General features: G+C 40.9%; 1 protein-coding gene across 1 annotated transcript in view; it reads right to left on the bottom strand.

The window, feature by feature from the left end:
• The window catches only part of SLC16A10 (solute carrier family 16 (aromatic amino acid transporter), member 10), a gene marked incomplete at its 5' end in the record, with an annotated part of 147,066 nt that overhangs the window by 30,495 nt on the left and 96,965 nt on the right, over positions 1 to 19,606 (bottom strand). Inside the window, one exon of the mRNA XM_011935096.1 lies at positions 16,503 to 16,956. Within this exon, the coding sequence (XP_011790486.1) occupies positions 16,503 to 16,956 (454 nt within the window). The remainder of the gene's footprint in view (positions 1 to 16,502; positions 16,957 to 19,606) is intronic.

Here is a 19,606-nt window from a genome sequence, read left to right as displayed (position 1 = left end):
ATTTCTACACGATCAATTCTCTAGATTTCTTCTGTATTATCACCTCTTCTCTCAAGTTCCTATGCTAGTATAGTATATTTTGAAAAGAAAAAACTAGCTTGTTTTGATGAAAGTGTTCTGTAAATATTAAACTTTGCATGAATGAGTAAACAAGTGGTCAGAGAAATAAAGATCCTTATTCATCTCAAGTAGGAGAATGCTGGTGAATACTGCCTAAGGCACAAAACTGATAAATGGGCAAATTGTCACTAACCTGAATAGTCAAATTGCAGCAGATGTTGAGATCTGAAGGAAAATAAATGCAACGTTAGAAAAGCTAGAAAACAAGAAAAGCATAGACATCACTGAAAAAAATCTGAGAAAAAGTAGGGACAAAGTAAAGGAGAGAAGGTATCTTAATCATTCACTGTAATAACCATATGAGGCTGGGTGTGATGGCTCACATCTGTAATCCCAGCACTTTGGGAGGCAACCATGGGAGGATGGCTCATGCCCAGGAGTTTGAGACTAGCTTGGGCAACATAGTGAGACTTCATCTCCAAAAAAGGTAATAAGAAGAATAACCACATGAGAACCAAGTAACACTAGTATATTATTAGAAGAGATAAGAAGTTAATAAAGTACATAATACGGCTTGGCTGTGTTCCCATCCAGATCTCATCTTGAATTGTAACTCCCATAATCCCCATGTGTCCTAGGAGGAACCTGGTGGGAGGTAATTAAATCATGGGGGTGGGTTTTTCCTGTGCTGTTCTCATGATAGTTTCATAAAGGGCAGTTCCTCTGCAGGCACACTCTTGCCTCCTGCCACGTAAGACTTGGTTGTGCTCCTCCTCTGCCTTCTGCCATGATTGTGCAGCCTCCCCAGCCGTATGGAACTGTGAGTCCATTAAACCTCTTTTTCTTTATAAATTACCCAGTCTCGGGTATGTCTTTATTAGCAGCATGAGAACAGACTAATACAGTAAATTGGTACTGGGTAGTGAGGTGCTGCTGTAAAGATACCCAAACATGTGGAAGCAACTTTGGAACTGGGTAACAGGCAGAGGCTGGAACAGTTTGGAGGGCTCAGAAGAAGACAGGAAAATGTGGGAAAGTTTGGAACTTCCCAGAGACTTGGAGGGCTCAGAAGAAAGGAAGATGTGGGAAAGTTTGGAACTTCCTAGAGACCTGTTGAATGGCTTCTGAGGTGGTCTCAGATGGAGATGAGGAATTTGTTGGGAACTGGAGTAAAGGTCACACTTGCTATACAAAGAGACTGGTGGCATTTTGTCCCTGCCCTAGAGATCTGTGGAACTTTGAACTTGAGAGGATGATTTGGGGTATCTGTTGGAAGAAATTTCTAAGCAGCAAAGTGTTCAAGAGGAAGCAGAGCATAAAAGTTTGGAAAATTTGCAGCCTGTTGATGCAATGGAACCATAAAAACCCTAGAAGAAAACCTAGGCAATACCATTCAGGACATAGGCATGGGCAAAGACTTCATGACTAAAACACCAAAAGCAATGGCAACAAAAGCCAAAATTGACAAATGGGATATAATTAATCTAAAGAGCTTCTGCACAGCAAAAGGAACTACCATCAGAGTGAACAGGCAACCTACAGAATGGGAGAAAATTTTTGCAATCTATCCATCTGACAAAGGGCTAATATCCACAATCTATAAGGAACTTAAACAAATTTACAAGAAAAAAACAACCCCATCAAAAAGTAGGTGAAGGATATGAACAGACACTTTTCAAAAGAAGACATTTATGCAGCCAACAAACATATATAAAAAAAGATCATCACTGGTCATCAGAGAAATGCAAATCAAAACCACAGTGAGATACCATCTCACACCAGTTAGAATGGCAATACCCAGGAAACAAGGAATGCTGGTATTGCCAGGAAACAAGAGATGCTGGAGAGGATGTGGAGAAATAAATATCAGGAAACAAGAGATGCTGGAGAGGATGTGGAGAAATAAGAATGCTTTTACACTGTTGGTGGGAGTGCAAATTAGTTCAACCATTGTGGAAGACAGTGTGGCAATTCCTTAAGGAACTAGAACCAGAAATACCATTTGACCCAGCAATCCTATTACTGGATATATACCCAAAGGATTATAAATCATTCTACTATAAAGACACATGCACATGTATGTTTATTGCAGCACTATTCACAATAGCAAAGACTTGGAACCAACCCAAATGCCCATCAATGACAGACTGGATAAAGAAAAAGTGGCACATCTACACCATGGAATACTATGCAGCCATAAAAAGGATGAGTTCCTGTCCTTTGCAGGGACATGGATGAAGCTGGAAACCATCATTCTCAGGAAACTAAGACAGGAACAGAAAACCAAACGCCGCATGCTCTCACTCATAAGTGGGAGCTGAAAAATCAAAACACAAGGACACAGGGAGGGGAACATCACACACCAGGGCTGGTCAGGGGGATGGGGGGCTATAGGAGGGATAGCATTAGGAGAAATATCTAATGTAGCTGACAGGTTGATGGGTACAGCAAACCACCATGGCTGGCATATGTATACCTATGTAATAAACCTGCACATTCTGCACATGTATTCCAGAACTTAAAGTATAATAAAATAATGATAATAATAATAAAAAAAAACCATTTTCTGGGGAGGAATTCAAGCCAGCTGCAGAAATTTGCAGAATTTCCATAAGTGAGAAGAAGCCCAATGTTAATTGCCAAGACAATGGTGAAAATGTCCCCAGGGCATGCCACAGACCTTCAAGGTAGCCCCTCTCATTACAGGCCTGAAGGCCTAGGAGGAAAAAATGGTTTCATAGGCCAGGCCCAGAGGCCCCCCATGCTGTGTGCAGCTTAGGGACTTAGTGTACTGTATCCTAGCTGCTCCAGCCATGGATAAAAGGGGCTAAGATACAGCTCAGGTCATGGCTTCAGAGGGTGCAAGCCCCAAGCCTTGGCAGCTTCCACATGGTGTTGAGTCTGTGGGTGCACAGAAGTCAAGAATTGAGGTTTGGGAACCTCCACCTAGATTTCAGAGGATGTATGGAAATGCCTGGATATACAGAGAGAAGTTTGCTGCAGGGGCAGGGCCCTCAGGAAGAACCTCTGCTAGGGCAGCGCGGAAGGGAAATGTGGGATCGGAGCCCCTACAGAGTCCCCAGTGGGGCACTGCCTAGTGGAGCTATGAGAAGAGGGATACCGTCCTCCAGACCCCAGAATAGTAGATCCACCAACAGCCTACACTGTTCATCTGGAAAAGCTGCAGACCCTCAGTGTCAGCCCATGACAGCCACTGGAAGGGGGGCTGTACCCTGCAAAGCCACAGGGCCAGAGTTTCCCAAGGCCATGGGAGCACACCTCTTGCATCAATGTGCCCTGAATGTGAGACACGGAATCAAAGAAGATCATTTTGGAACTTTAAAGTTTAATAACTGCCCTACTGGATTTCAGACTTGCATGGGGCCTGTAGCCCCTTTGTTTTGGCCAATTTCTCCCACTTGGAATGGGTGTATTTACCCAATGCTTGTATTCCTATTGTATCTAGGAAGTAACTAACTTGTTTTTGATTTCACAGATTCATAGGCAGAAGGGACTTGCCTTGTCTCAGATGAGACTTTGGACTGTGGACTTTTGAATTAATGCTGAAATGAGTTAAGACTTTGAGGGACTATTGGGAAGGCATAATTGGTTTTGAAATATGAGGACATGAGATGTGGGAGGAGCCAGGGGCAGAATGATACCCAAATTTCATCTTGAATTATAAGCTCCCATAATCCCCACATGTCGTGGGAGCAAGCTGGTGGGAGGTAATTAAATCTTAGGGGTGGGTTTTTCTTGTGCTATTCTCATGATAGTGAATAAGTCTCATGAGATCTGATGGTTTTATAAAGGGCAGTTCCCCTGCACATACTCCCTTGCCTGCCACCATGTAAGACGTGCCTTTGCTCCTCCTCCATCTTCCACCATGACTGTGAATCCTCCCCAGCCATGTGGAACTGTGAGTCCATTAAACCTCTTTTTCTTTATAAATTACCCAGTCTTGGGTAAGTCTTTATTAGCAGTGTGAAAACAGACTAATACAGTGTATGAAGAAGAAACAATGATTGGTTCCTACAGCAAAGTATGCAAGATATTTTCATTTTTGACATGCAGATTTGTAATAATACATCAAATAAAAATAAGTTGGATTAAAAAATCCAACTCTTGATTGCCTTAGAGACTTGAGAAATTCTGTTACAGGCCTCCCAAGGGCAACAGAAAGCTGTCTTATTTTTGTATCTTCAAAGTACCTAATACTACCCTTTACCCAAAGGATGTACTTACTATCAGCTTTTCAATGAGGTTGTCCCTGACTGGCTAAAGTTGTCTCTTACCATTTCTTACCATCACCTTCCATCTCATTTTGTTTTCTTTGAAGAAAATATCACTATTTGAAAATTACTTTGTTCCTTTATGAACTTACTTGTTTATTGAGCTATGTATGAGAAAGTATCTGTTCTTAGCATTGTATCCCCACATCTAGAATGTCTGTGGCACACAATAGACACTCAAATGAATGCTTGAATCTGTTTAACTGATTTATAATTAGAGCAAGTCAAACAACAATAAATTAATTTAAATATAATTTATTCTAATGGCAACCCTGTTACTTAACTGTGCAACCTTAGGCAAACCTTTTAAACCTCTCTGAGCCTCAGTGTTCATATCTATTAGTAGGAGAACCACTATTAGCGCTGCTTTCCTGATAAAAGGTTACCATGAGAGTTGAATCAGAAAATGTATATGTGCGTAAACATCTTCATAGCCTTTTTGGAAGTTAATTGCGAAAGGAATGAATAAATAAAGGAAACATTTTCAGGCCACATAACAACAACAACAAAAATACAAGAAATACATATAGGGATTGAGAGTAAATTTAATCAGCACACATGAATCTCAGTGGGTAAATTATCATATTTAGATTAACAAAGGCTGAGTACAGTGGCTCATGCCTGTGATCCCAGCACTTGGGGAGGTTGAGACAGGAGGATCACTTGATACCAGGAGTTCAAGGCCACCTGAACAACATAGCAAGACCCAGTCTCTAAATATATATATATCCTGGTGTCAAGGAAATGTTGTAAGCCTATTTTTGAATGAAAAATAGAAAAACAAAATTACTTAAATTTGAAAATCTTGATGAAAAAGCAATGTAATTACTCTTTGTTTTGCAAAGCAGCAAAGCATTCTGTGTAGCTAAGAAAAAGGAAAAAGGGAAGAAGGGAGGGAGGGAAGAAAGAAGAGAGGGAGGAAAAGAGGGAGAGAGAAAGTAAATGAAACTTTTAAACCCTAGTATTTAAGCCTCTAGGCCAAAAACAGAATTAACATTTAAGCCTTTCTATTTTAATTGGTTGCAGTGCTAGGAAGACAGAGATAGGGCAACTCTTCAGTTACATAACTCCATTTTAAATCAATAAAAACGTTTCCAGCACTCTACAACCATCATCCACCAAGCTGGGGACGTGTAATGGGGCCCAAGACTTTGCTTCTGTCAGAACCTTATAGTGAACAGAGATAAACACAACCAACCAACAGAGGTAAACCAACCAACATGAAGGAGAGGTCACCTTCAGCAGTCCATTCCTGGCCGAGTGTACAGTGACCTTTGGTTTACAAGGATACAATTGTGAGCCTTGCATTGTCAGGGACAATCTGCTGCACAACAACCTTGTCCCTGAGCTCCAAATAGATCCAAGAAAGAAAGACAACAAAGACAGTGCAACTGCTGTTGGCAACTCTGAGAAAATGCATCATGTCAAAATGGCAAAGCAACCTCCTGATTGGGAAATGAACCCTATGAGTTGACCAGTGTTAGGACAGGAACTAATTTCACTCCTGTAATAATTTTGTTTCTACATACACATTCTGTTTCTACGTACATATTTACAGGCTGGGCTGTAATAAGCTTCCATTTATTTTCCATGGATGTTCTTGGGGGTTACACCCAATTCTGCTACTTTTATAACTGGCTTTTGGCCAGCAACTTAACCATTCCGTGTCTTAGTTCCTTTACCTTTCTTTTTTTGTAGGGCACGGGGAGGAGTGCAAATACGTGACCTGTACAATGCCTTTCAGGTCCTAAGTTACTGTTATACTTTTTTGGCAGGCACTTAAGTATGTTATTTAAAAGCCACACTTGTAAGAAGACCCAAGCTCAAGCCCTGGTTGCACCATGTGCCATCCTTGCAACCCTGAGCAGTTGTTCCACCACCCCAACTCTGGTTCTTTTCTTGCTAGACAGAAGCCCTGATATTGCCCATTTCACATGGTGGTCCGACACTCCAGTGACAGATAATGTGGAAGCATCTTGTAGACTAAAATGTTAATAAAAACGTTAACTAAAATGTTAAAAAATGTTAAATCAAAAAGAAATGCGGGAAATAAATGTTATATTTGTCTACAAGAAACCTGTGGTTTTCTTTTAGACAAAGCACACCATTGCATGGGTTGGCGGATTGGGCAAAAATCTTAAACTATGCTCTGAAGCCTAGATGTTGCCATTGTTCTTACCATTTTACTTCAAAAAAGCATCATTTCAATTTAACATGGATACAGAGATACGGGGATTGCATAACAGAGACAGAGGGATTCCACGTTTGCAATTATACACCTCCAAACGGGTGCACGTTGCCCTTTAAATGAGCACTTTTACAATCTGTTATGAGGGAACATAAACTTTGTAATTACAAGTAAGCTGCCCAAGGGGAGAGGGGCAAAAGAGCCAGAGAGCTAACGATAGGGATAGAAAGGGGGGAAGCACAGGGGGAAACAGATGTAACATGGGCAGCCGAGGGCTAACACATCAGCAATGTACAGCCGCTAGAACTCTGGGTGCTGAAGACCCTTCCTGACAGCATGAATACATAAGAAGGCCTGCTTACGCTTATGCTCTATGATCCTTAGAGTTAGTGACTGCAAGGGCTTCTCCCAAAGGATGCCCTAGACATTGAAGGTAAGAAATGTACTCTCAATGGATCAGACAACTCTCTCCACAACCCAAAACCACCTTGTCAATGTCAGGCAAAAGCCACTTAGTATAGCTTCACAAGGGGAAGATTCTTCAAATTAAGATTTCTATTTCTATTCATCCCATATCGTAACAATTTATTTTCTAGTTGACATAAAAACATGAAAGGACCCTTATCTAATTGGTTAAATTTAGGTTCCTCAAACTTGAACAAACTTTAATTTGATTATGAATCCAAAGATTTGAGACATGCCAGTGTCCATATTAGAAATGAAATTTGAGATGATTCAAAGTATACTGCATTTTATCAAATAAAACCTGAGACACATGCAAAACAAAATGAAAAACCTAGTGAAGGCCAGGTGCAGTGGCTTGCACCTGTCATCCCAGTGCTTTGGTGGGGAGCCAAGGCAGGAGGATTGTTTGAGCCCAGAAGTTTGAGACCAGCCTGGGCAATGTGGTGAGAACCCCATCTCCACAAAAAATTTAAAAATTAGCCATGTGTGGTGGTGTGCACCTCTGGTCTTAGCTACTTGGGAGGCTGAGGTGGGAGTATTGCTTGAGCCAAGGAGGTCGAGGCTACAGTGAGGTATGATTGCACCCCTGCCTGCATTCCAGCCTGGACAAGAGAGTGAGGCCCTGTCTTAAAAAAAAAAAAAAACCCACTGATGAAATTTACACACTAGCAAGAGGGAACAGTTTTCCAACACACTAATTCTTTAGAGCTCTCTCAGGAGACTAATGATCCACCAGTGGCTTCGGAGCGTTTATATGTGACTAAATTTCAAGCAGTTTACCTTTTGCCATTTTCCTAAAATAATATTTATGTTAATCAAATAAAGGATAGATCTTGCTATAAATCTGTATATGTCCATTTTTGTTCTTCTGCTACGCTTAATGTTTACTGTAGAAAGCAAAATTGAACACGAAGCTATGTATGGTCCATGTTCTGTTTGTCACAGGTTGTGAAAAGTAACTTTGCATGGCCTCAGTTTTCTCATATTCACAGCGTACTAGAGATCAAAAGAGAAGTTGGGGCTGAAAATAAGGGTATAGATATTTTCTCATTCCCATTAATTATATCAAAACAAAAGCTGGTTTCCTCCAGTGTTTTCTCCCTGGCTCTGAAGCATGCTCTGAGTGCTGGAACAGCTCAACACAGACTCTGTTCTTAGTTTTGAGAGAATAGAAGGGAAACATGCAAAGCAATCTTTGGTGTAGGCCCAGTATGGCTGAAAATAGCAGCACTCCCATCTCTGGATTAGTCATCAAGGAACGCAGACTCCTTCATAAAAAGAGTATATTTCAGACATATTTGTCTGAAACCTGTATTCAAATCCCAGCTTTAAGCATAAAGCAAACGACTCTGAACAAGCACAGCTTTGCAGAATTGTTTCCTTGGCTCTAAGTATGTGTTATTTATTACACTCATCCTTGTGGTGGTTCTGTGAGATTTTGGGGAAGTGCTTGACACATAATCAATTCTTGGCAAATGTTACATGAATCTGCCTCTGAGGAAGCCACAGAGAGATGAAGGCTTGTACGCTGTTCCTATCTGCATGGCTCAGTGCCCTTAGCTCTGGCTTGGAGCAGTACTGCTGCTCTGACCACAGCGTAAATGGAGGTGCTCTGCCTAGCAAGGTTCAAAAGCTACATTCCAGTGTTGACTGACTCTTGGCAGCATCTGGCACTACTGAAAGCTAAAAAATACCTTTTGAGGTTCACATGCTCCTTGTACTGACTTATTAGCCTCAAATTTTCATTTCTGGTTTAAAAATATAATTCGTGGCCAGGGCGGTGGCTAATGCCTGTAATCCAGCACTTTGGGAGGCCAAGGCAGGCAGATCACCTGAGGTCAGGAGTTTGAGAGCAACCTGGCCAACATGGTGAAACCCCATCTCTACCAAAAATTCAAAAATTAGCTAGGCGTGGTGGCAGGTGCCTGTAATCCCAGCTACTTGGGAGGCTGAGGCGGAAGAACTGCCTGAACCCAGGAGGCGGAGGTTGCAGTGAGCCAAGATCACGCCACTGCCCTCCAGCCTAGGTGACAGAATGAGACTCAGTCTCAAAAAACAAAAAAATTCATTTCCAATTATTAGTGGACTTCAAGTCCACCTAATTGCCCTGCTAGCAAGCAAATGATCTGTCTGTCTTTAATCATAGCATCAGGTAAATGGGATCTTCCTACCAGGTCAAAATTTCTTTTGAGAACAGTCAATTACTATCTGCCACAAAGTCAACCCACTTATAAGGGAGTTTTTAAAAAACAGGCTAATGAATACATATTTTACAGATTTCAATATATGAGTCAGTCATCTTCTTGACAGAGAACCATGTGGACCTCAAATTTAAAAGCTGAAATTTGACCCAATGATATGGTCTACAGTTGAAGAACACAGGTACTAAGTAGCTGATTTTCAAGCTGAGTAGCAGGGGACAGAGAAGAGAGTAACTGAAACTAAATCATCAGCTTCATATTGGGGATGGAGTATTTCATGCCAATGAGAAAAGTTACCATCATTTTTGGTAATTTCATTATCTTTGCCACTGTCATTCTTCGGCATTTACCATTGTCATATCTGGCATTTATCATTGTCATGTTTGGCATTTATCAGTTACCTCATGAGGCCCTATGTGCAATGCTCAGCCAAAGCTATGTAGACCTGAGGCCTGGCTATGGTTCTGCATCCTGCAACCTATTCGTACACACACTACTCCAGACTCTTTGAGATTTTTCAGTGGCTACTGAAGACACAGTTGCTTGAGGGACCAGAAATTTCTTCTATTTATCTTAAAATTTCAGCAAAGGCATAAGTGAATCAGAGCAAAACACACCAACTCTCTCCTCCATCAACGGACAGCATTACTGGTTACTCAATTATTCTGAGGTTTGCTTAGTGTGAGCTTATTTGTTGAATAGGTATTGAATAAATATGAATAACACCATGTCCTGCAAGTACAGAATGTGAAAAATCAGTATAGGATCAAAGCGGAGAATTTTAAAGATCCAAATGGTGAAAAGGTGAACATTACTTATACAGTGTCACTTTAGACTGATCCAGAATATATTCAGTCATTCAACAAATATTTGAGCACCCAATGTGTGCTAGGCACTGCGATAGATGCTTGGGATCTACCATGGAATGAAATAGATCCTTACCCTTGTGGGGTTTACATTCTAGCAGACATGTAAATATACAGATAGTAAGCAATGACCACAATAAAGAAGTAAAATAGATAATATGTTAGAAAGCATTAAGTGCTACACAAAAAGAAAAGGAGTAATAGGAGGGGTTTGGGAATACTCAGGGGAAAAGGGACAGAGGAAGTTTTTCAAGCAGGTAGTCAGGGTGAGCCCCATGAAAAGGTGAATGGCAGAAGCAGAGTGGGCAAGGGGACAGGGATGGAAGCTTGGAGAGGTAGTGAGGGCCAGATTGTGGAGGACCTTGTAGGCCACTGTAAGGATATTGGTTTTTACTCTTAGAGAAATGGGAAGCCATTGAAGGATTCTGAGCAGAGTGCCTTACGTTTAGAAAGAATGCCCGCGGCTTCTTTATAGAGAACAAACTACGCGGGCCAGAGAAGGAACAGGGAGACTAGTTAGGAGGCTCTGGCAGTGATCCAGGCTAGGGGTACGTGGTAGCCTGGGCTAAGGTATGAGTAGCGAGGATGGTGAGAGGTGGTCAGATCCTGGATATATTTTGAAAGAAAAGCCACCAGGATTTCTTGACTGGATCAGGACTATGGTGTGCAAGAAAAAAGAGCCAAGGGTGACTCCAAAGTTTTGAGTCTGATCCACTGAAAGGGTGGAATTGCCAACTCCTGAGATGAGGATGGCTGGGGGCAGAGTAAGTTTTAGGGGGTAAGATCAAGACTTCAGGATTAGGATATGTCTGAAAGAATCTAGCAGTTACCCAAGTGGAGATACTAAGTAAGCAGCTGGATATACAGCTCTGGTGGAGGATTCAGGGAAAAGGTCTGGACTAGAATTATAAATGTGAAGTCATTGACATAAACATGATGTATGAACTTAGGAGACTGGATGAAACCACCAGTAGAATACATGGAGAAAAAGATCAGGGACAAGCCCTAGGACATGCTGACATTCAGGGGTCAGTGGGAAAAAGAAGAAGTGAGCAAAGAAACTAAGGAGGAGTGATGTGGAGGCAGGCAGAAAACCAAGACAGTTTATGCTCCTGAAAGCTACATGGAGAAAAACTGGAGTCAGAGGAGTCACAAAACAAAAAAAGAAAAGAAAAGAAAAGAAACCCAGAGGCCAGGCGTGGTGGCTCACACCTGTCATCCCAGCACTTCGGGAGGCCGAGGCGTGTGGATCCCCTGAGGTCAGGAGTTCCGGACCAGCCTGGCCAACATGGCAAAACCCTGTCTCCACTAAAAATACAAAAAATTAAGTCGGGCGTGGCGGCAGGCGCCTGTAATCCCAGCTACTGGGAGGCTGAGGCAGGAGAATCACTTGAATCTGGGAAGTGGAGATTGCAGTGAGCCGAGATTGCATCACTGCACTACAGCCTGGGAGACAGAGCAAGACTCCATCTCAAAAAAAACCAAAAACAACACAAAACAAAACAAAAAAGATTCCAGAAAACAAAACAAAACAACTCTCAGGCAAAAGGGGCAATTCATAAAAACTCACACAGCCGCTACTAGGAATCGTTTTTAGAAAGTTAGGCCTCATCTAAATCGATCTATAAGGTTTGTACCCTTCTAAAAAAGATTTTAAGTGGGTAGGCCTAAAAGAGAGGTGAATTCGCTTCCAGGAGGCAATCTAATTCTTCACTGTGAAAAGTCAACTACAACAAGCTCAAACCTCCAACCTCACTTTGAAAACAAGCATACATATTCTCTCTCAAATCATCATGTACAATCTAATAAGATCTTAGAATTTTTAACATAGCAGTGACGGCACTCCCTTCTTCAGTACTTCTGAATCTTCAAAGACCTAAACTGGTAAGTTAGTTTCCTAGTTGATCAAAGATCTGATTTGTACACAAAATCTCATGCTCAAGGCCCAACTCCAATGCTATGAAACTTTTTTTTTTTTTTTTTGAGTGCAGTGGCCCGATCTTGGCTCACTGCAAGCTCCACCTCCTGGGTTCACGCCATTCTCCTGCCTCAGCCTTCCGAGTAGCTGGGACTACAGGCACCCACCACCACGCCCAGCTAATTTTTTTGTATTTTTAGTAGAGACGGAGTTCCACCGTGTTAGCCAGGATGGTCGCGATCTTCTGACCTCATGATTCGCCCATCTCGGCCTCCCAAAGTGCTGGGATTACAGACGTGAGCCACTGCCCCTGGCCCACTATGAAACTTTTTAAAACCACTTTTCCAAATGGATATTATCTTTCTCCTTTTAAAATCTTCTATCTCATTCCTTAAAACCACTCAGCTGGCAATCACATTATCTTACATTAAAATAACTCCCATTTTTTGCCAGAACTCAGTTAGAACTCACACATATTTTTTTTTTTGAGACGGAGTCTTGCTCTGTCGCCCAGCCTGGAGTGCCGTGGCCGGATCTCAGCTCACTGCAGGCTCCGCCTCCCGGGTTTACGCCATTCTCCTGCCTCAGCCTCCCAAGTAGCTGGGACTACAGGCGCCCGCCACCTCGCCCGGCTAGTTTTTTTTTTGTATTTTTTAGTAGAGACGGGGTTTCACAGTGTTAGCCAGGATGGTCTCGATCTCCTGACCTCGTGATCCGCCCGTCTCGGCCTCCCAAAGTGCTGGGATTACAGGCTTGAGCCACCGCGCCCGGCCAGAACTCACACATATTTTATCTAATCCTCACAATTCTGCAAAACTGGGTTTATCTCCATAGATGAGGAAACTGATGCTTACAGAGGATGTCCAGGGTTATGCAACTAGTAAGAAATAAAACCAGGATTTAAACCCAGATCTGTCTTACTTCAGAACCTTCATTTTTTTTTTTTTTTTTGAGATGGAGTTTCGCTCTTGTCACCCAGGTTGGAGTGCAATGGCGCGATCTCAGCTCACTGCAACCTCTGCCTCCCGAGTTCAAGCGATTCTCCTGTTTCAGTCTCCTGAGTAGCTGAGATTACAGGTGCAAGCCATCACGCCCAGCTAATTTTTGTATTTTTAGTAGAGACGGGATTTCACCATGTTGGCCAGGCTGGTCATGAACTCCTGACCTCTGGTGATCCACCTGCCTTGGCCTCCCAAAGTGCTGGGATTATAGGGGTGAGCCACTGCACCAGGCCCAGAACCTTCACTATTAAACCACTATACAATACTGCCACTTACATAAAAGTACTACACTAATAATTATCAGTCACTATCTCTGTGACCTTGAGCAAGTTACTTCTTTATTTATTATTTGTTTTTTAGGGACAGAGTCTCACTCTGTGACCCAGGCTGGCGTGCAGTAGCACAATCATAGCACACCGCAGCCTTGAACTCCTGGGCTCCAGTGATCCTCCTGCCTCAGCCTCCTGAGTAGTTAGGACTACAGGTGTGTACCACCACACCTGGCTCTTTATTTCTTCACCTTCCATATTTAAAAGCTTGCCACTAGGAGGAGACAAATAAATTAAAAGTTGTTCAATCTGTTCTTCCTTTAGAATACTTTTTAATTTTTTTTAGAGATAGGGTCTCACTCAGTCACCCAGGCTGGAGTGCAGTCGCACCATCATGGCTCACTGCAGCCTTGACCTCCTGAGCTCACGCGATCCTTCTACCTCAGCCTCCCAAGTAGCTGGGACTACAGGCATGCACCACCATGCCCGCATAATTTTTTTAAATTACTTTTTGTAGAGATGAAATCTCACTATGTTGCTCAAGTTGGTCTTGAATTGCTGGGCTCAAGTGATCCTTCCACCTCATTCTCCCAAAGTGGTGAGATTATAGGCGTGAGCCACTGTGCCTGGCTGAGCAAGTTTATGTAATCTTTCCGGGCCTTAGTCTTCCCACCCATGAAATAAAGAGGATATGCCACAGGTACTGCATCGTTGTGAATATTAAATGAGAGAATATATGTAAAAGTGCTTTGTAAACTATAGCCATTTTTAACTACATGTACTAGGTTTATGCTCCTTCAGAGCAAATTTTTATGCCTCATATATGTGTCCCCTCAACAGTCAATAAAGGGTTTAGTAGGAATTGAACATCATCTACTTTACTAGTCTTTTGAAGGATATGAGACATCTTTTCCCTGTATAAGGAGGAAACTAGTGTCCCATTCCTGGTTAAGTATCCATAATTCAAACCTTAAATTACAACAAAGTGACAAACTCAGTACATCACTAAAGAGGAGCTTTAAACACCTATATGGCATTTAGCTGTCTGATCTTTCCTCTACCGTGCTGCATTTGGTGCCATTATGGGTTGAGAAAGAGAAAATCTCAAATGAAAAGTATCAACATATTTTGTAAGAAAACATGCTTGGAAGAAAGCAGAGCAGAAAAAAGGCATGGTTTATTAACAGAATTAACAAAGACTTTATCATTCTGTGCACCACCTGATTTGCCATCTCCTGATCACAAAAGTATCTATAACATTGTCTAACTCACCTTCTACTAAGAAATTTGACTTACCTGAAGAAATAACATGTTCATTAAATTTCCTTAGGCATACTCATTTTTTCCCCCAGTAAGATGGACACATTTGGTAATATATCCAGGGAAGTGGCCCAATATGCTATTAAGACTGTAGACTGAGTTTGCTACCAGATAAGCACAGTGGAAGAGAACTAACTCCTGCTCTGCTGTTTACTGACATGTAATTCTTGGAAAATCACTAATGTCTCTATTAACGATAGATCTGTTTTTCAGTCTGTAAAATTGGAGCTAATATTTATTTTATCTGCTTTACTGGTTTATTGTGAAAGTCACATGAAGTAATACATGTGAAATTAATTTACAAATTATAAATATATAACCAAAAATAATTAGGCAGTCATCTACCACTTTTCCTTTGGTAAATGTCCAGTATTAGCAAAGCTGAGTTACTGATTTCTGTGGGTGTGTTCACGTAGTAGTACCAAAGATAATTTTTTTTTTAAAGCTGGGTGTGGTGGCTTGCACCTGTAATCCCAGCTGAGGCAGGAGGATTGCTTGAAGCCAGCCTGAGCAACTTAACAAGACCCTGTCTGGAAAAAAGAAAAAAAGAAAAAGAATTTCTACTCATCTTTTTGAGAAAGGACACAATAAATGTTCTCTTGACTACAAAAGCTAGGAAAGAGGTTGGCTGGTAAAGTTAATCCTGTCACAACAGATCTATATTTCAGGAAACTTAGCTTAAGGTGGTTCAGCTATACCTTCCTAACAGTATGCAAATGGACTATCAGATCAGGATGTAGCCTGATGATCCATAAATAAGTTATATTTATACTTATTTCTTAACTAAAGAAAAACTGTACAAATCTCCAAAGTAGACTGTAAGCTAGAAAAAAATCCAAGTTCGCAAACATACAAATATGTGTGCCAATGTCAGTTTTGTTTATCATTTATGGTGAACTGTGAATACATTTTCAGCCACAAAAGTAAGAAAAAAGGAAGAAACATAATGAACACTTTTGAACAAACGTTGCCGGGGCAGATACTTTAGACACTGCTTCTTCCTTCTGTTTTTTTTTCTTCCCCAGGTAGGGATGAAGTCTCCCTATGCTGCCCACGCTGGTCTTGAACTCCTGCATCAGCTCCCCAAAGTGGTGGGATTACAAGCGTGAGCCACCAACCCCTACCCAGACACTAATTATTCTGATTTCAGTATAACGAAGCTAAATTTTGCCTTTGAAATAGAAATAAACAATATAAACTGCTTGAGCACTTGAAATACTCATTTCCTATAAAACTGTAGCTCTCTTTCCTCATTTAGAACTTGAGTAACTTTTCTCAGATATTCCTCTGAATAGAATTCCCATTTTCCCAGAAGTGTACCACAAGTAGATGTAATGTTTCTTTGTATCAAAGTCATGGCTTTTTTTGCTAATTACCTAATTTCTACACCCTTTGGTTGAAAAACAATTTACTTACGGCAGCAAAATCACAGCGCTAACTTTGTCCCTGATAAAAGCCATATGAAGAAAAAGAGACCTATCAAATGTTTTATATTGAATGCAATTTGTTCCAAGATTTTAGCCTTCCTTTTTAAAAAAAAAAAAAAATTGCGTTTGTTTGGGGACTTTTATTTTATTTTTAGAGGTAGAGTCTCTCTATGTTGTTTAGGCTGGATTTGAACTCCTGGGTTCTAGCGATCCTCCTGCCTCAGCTTAGTAGCTGGGACCACAGAAAGGCACCATGGTGTCTGGCTGGGTTTGCGGGGTTTTTAAAATACCAAAGCACACTATGAAACATACTCTCTCTGTTTAGTGGTCTGATGGTGTATTGACATTGTCTTGAGAGACCTTTCATTTCAAAAATACCCAAATTACAACCAGGATAATGTTTGAGGCCAACTTTAACTTGACCTATCTTTCTCTTCAAAGAAGTTTTTCCTTATGAAATAGTAATATTCATGATCAGTGAAGGAGCATACTCACCAAGTGAACATAAGGCACAAAGTATCCAAAAAGTGCAAGTGGTATTCCAACTGCCCACACTGCATAAGCTGTCACCTTGAAGATGGCAAAATTGAAAATTTTTTTTGGAGGACTGAACTTTCTCCTGGAAAAGAGGGAGGATCCGCTACCTCCACTCTCTTTATCTTTGGTACTGGTAGCAAGAGGTCGGTAAGTAAAGCCAGCCAGAAAGAGAACAAACATGAAGATGCAGAGCACCCTCAGTGTGTGAAAGAGACCCACGCTGTCAATCAGAACCCTTAAGAGCAAAGGCAGCAGGATTGTGAAGACACTGCTGCCAGCAGTGACAATGCCATTCACCAGTCCAAGGCGCTTCTTGAAATAGTGTCCCAAAATGACCAATGAAGGCTGGTATGCAAAGGAGCAGCCGCAGGCAAATATGATTCCATAGGTAAGGTACAGAGGCTCGATGGAACTGTATAAAGATGAAAAAGATGGAAAGCAGTTTTCAATATTGTTACTGTGTGCTTGGTAGAATAAAACCTTATAGTAAAAGTGGGTTTTTGTTCATCAACGTATTTTCTACAAGTAAAAGTTAACCAAAATAGAGGGAAAAACTCAGTAAGTCAAGAATGCAGCACTAAACATATTTTAATTTAATCTGAATGTGTGAAAAATAACCATTAAGGTCATCAGTGATTTTGTTCTGCCTCCTGTTTCTGTGGATTTCAGGTGACGCACACAGCACTAAGAAAGAACTGTGCTCTCCACAGCTCAGAAATAAAGGTTGGTGCCAGGAAGGGTAAAATCAACAGTGATTCAATTAACAAACCAAAAACCTAGTCTCAATGAAACACTTTTTTAAAAAGTTAGAATTAACTATGAAAACTAATTATTTCATGGAGTTTTTCCAGGTACTTACCAAACAAGGTAGTAAAAGAAAAGGCCGCATTTTATATTTTTTCCCCAAGGTTATGTCAGGAACATTTGCACAGAGGTGCAGTTGTGCCTGTTTTTGCTGGCCTAAGGGCTGTAGACCAACCTTCGCCCTGTGTTGCACTATTCCCAATATTGTGCAAGAAAACGAGAAATCATATTCTGACTGCAGAAAGACTAAATTACGTGTATTCCTTTTAGTGATCTCAGTTTGTAAGCTCCAAGGCCATGCGTGTGTCAAAAGAATAATGGATTAAATAATCTTATAGTTTGACCAAATAATTGCACATTTCTTAGGAAGATAAAGGATCATATCATTGTGTTCTTTGAAACAATTACGGTAAAGAACAAAAACTAGTTAAAGTTTTTTGAAAAGGCTATCAGTAGTAAAAGCAAACAATTTATTAGAAAGTAAGATAGATAAAGTTGGTTAATAATTAAATTTTGGACAATAATGCTAGTCTAGCAACATGCTGAGGTAATCATAAGGAACTCTAGAATCTGATAAATTAAGGCGTGTTGGCAATCCTCTCTCTGAGGTGCCCTTCTCCCTTTATTAATCCACAGCTAGCAGCACCTTCAAATCAGGCTCAAGAGTCACTTCTAGGCCTTCCCAAATTAATCTCACCTCACTCTGATCACCCTTTACTGAATCTCCACTCTTTGTTTAGCCAACATATTAAGCAACTACTATGCACCAGATACGTTGTGGAAAAGAATATTAAAAATTTGGTCCTTGGCCAGACATGGTGGCTCACACTTGTAATCCCAACACTTTGGGTGGCCAGAGCAGGAGGATGGCTTGAACCCAGTCTGGCAACATAGCAAAACCCCATCTCTACTTAAAAAAAAAAAAAATTAGCTGAAATTAGCTGGGCGTGATGGCATGTGCCTATAGTCCTAGCGACTCAGGAAGCTGGGGCAGGAGGATGGCTTGAACCCAGGAATCCAGGCTGCAGTGAGCTATGATCACACCACTGCATTCTGGCCTGGGTAATAGTGAGACCCTGTCTACAAAAAAAAGAAAATGTGGTTCTGCCTTCAAGATACTCATAGTCTGCTTAGTGAAACAAGACATCTATCTCAAATAATAATAATATAACGCAGAACAAAACAGAAATTAATACTTCATTCATTCTGTATCGGTTTTTCCACCTAAGTAGTTTTCCAGATAATTGTAACTTACATAAAGTGCTTGTTTTTATTTAACAATTTTAAAGAAAAAAATTTTAAGTCTATTGTACATTCCTCTCTGCCTTCTTCAAAGTGTATATTAAAAATACTGTTCACAGCAGAATCATCAGGAACATCAGTTCCTGTACAGTTGTACCACTGTACTGTAATGCTCTCAGCCGGAAAACCAGAGCCTCTCCCTTCTACAGAGTGAAGTATATGAGCTTTGTGATGGCATTTTCACTGCTGCCCTTTTCACTTCCAGGTTTTCCCTTCAGGAACAGATGGTTCCAGTTTGTGATGTTTGGCAGCCGAATAAGTGCAATGTAAATGAGTGAGGCTGTCGGATACCACTCATACGTGCAAAAAGGATTCACAGAAGGCACATGGGTGTGACTGACCTAAGATGCTGGAGAAGGTTTTCCTCAGAAGGCAGAACGGGAACTAGAGGAAAAATGGACCTGCCACCCGACACTCAGAGTCTATACCACATTTCCCCTTGCTCCTGTATCTTGCTCTCAAGTTTCAGTAGCCTTTGACCAGCAGGCTAAATAATGACATTTAATAGAAAATATAAGAATATTACACGTAGTAAGGGAATTTTGGTTTCAATAATTTTTGTTTCACTTAGAGGGTACAGAAAAGAGAGAGAGAACTGGGTCACATCAAAATATATGTCATAATTTGTATTGCTCAGTGGTCAGAAAAATTGGAAAAACATCGCTTTGTATGTGTGTTTTGTTAACAAACTAGGTAGTAGATTACATAAGCTGTCTACCTCTCAGTCCCTTCTCGCCCACAGCTGGAGTTGTAATACATTCGGCAAGTGGCAGAGCCACAGGTACTGACAATAGGTACCTGTAAGCTTCCAGATCAAAGAAGCTATCCGATGAGGCATTAATAACATTAATTACATTAATAATAATGTAAATATTATATTGCTGCTAAAATAAATCATCTCACGGAATTACCTACACAGAATCTTATTCCAATCAAAACTTTAAAAAAAAAAAAAA

Source organism: Colobus angolensis, unplaced genomic scaffold (assembly GCF_000951035.1).
Source record: "Colobus angolensis palliatus isolate OR3802 unplaced genomic scaffold, Cang.pa_1.0 Scaffold14, whole genome shotgun sequence".
Lineage (NCBI taxonomy): Eukaryota > Metazoa > Chordata > Mammalia > Primates > Cercopithecidae > Colobus > Colobus angolensis.
This window is presented reverse-complemented; position numbering and strand designations above follow the sequence as displayed.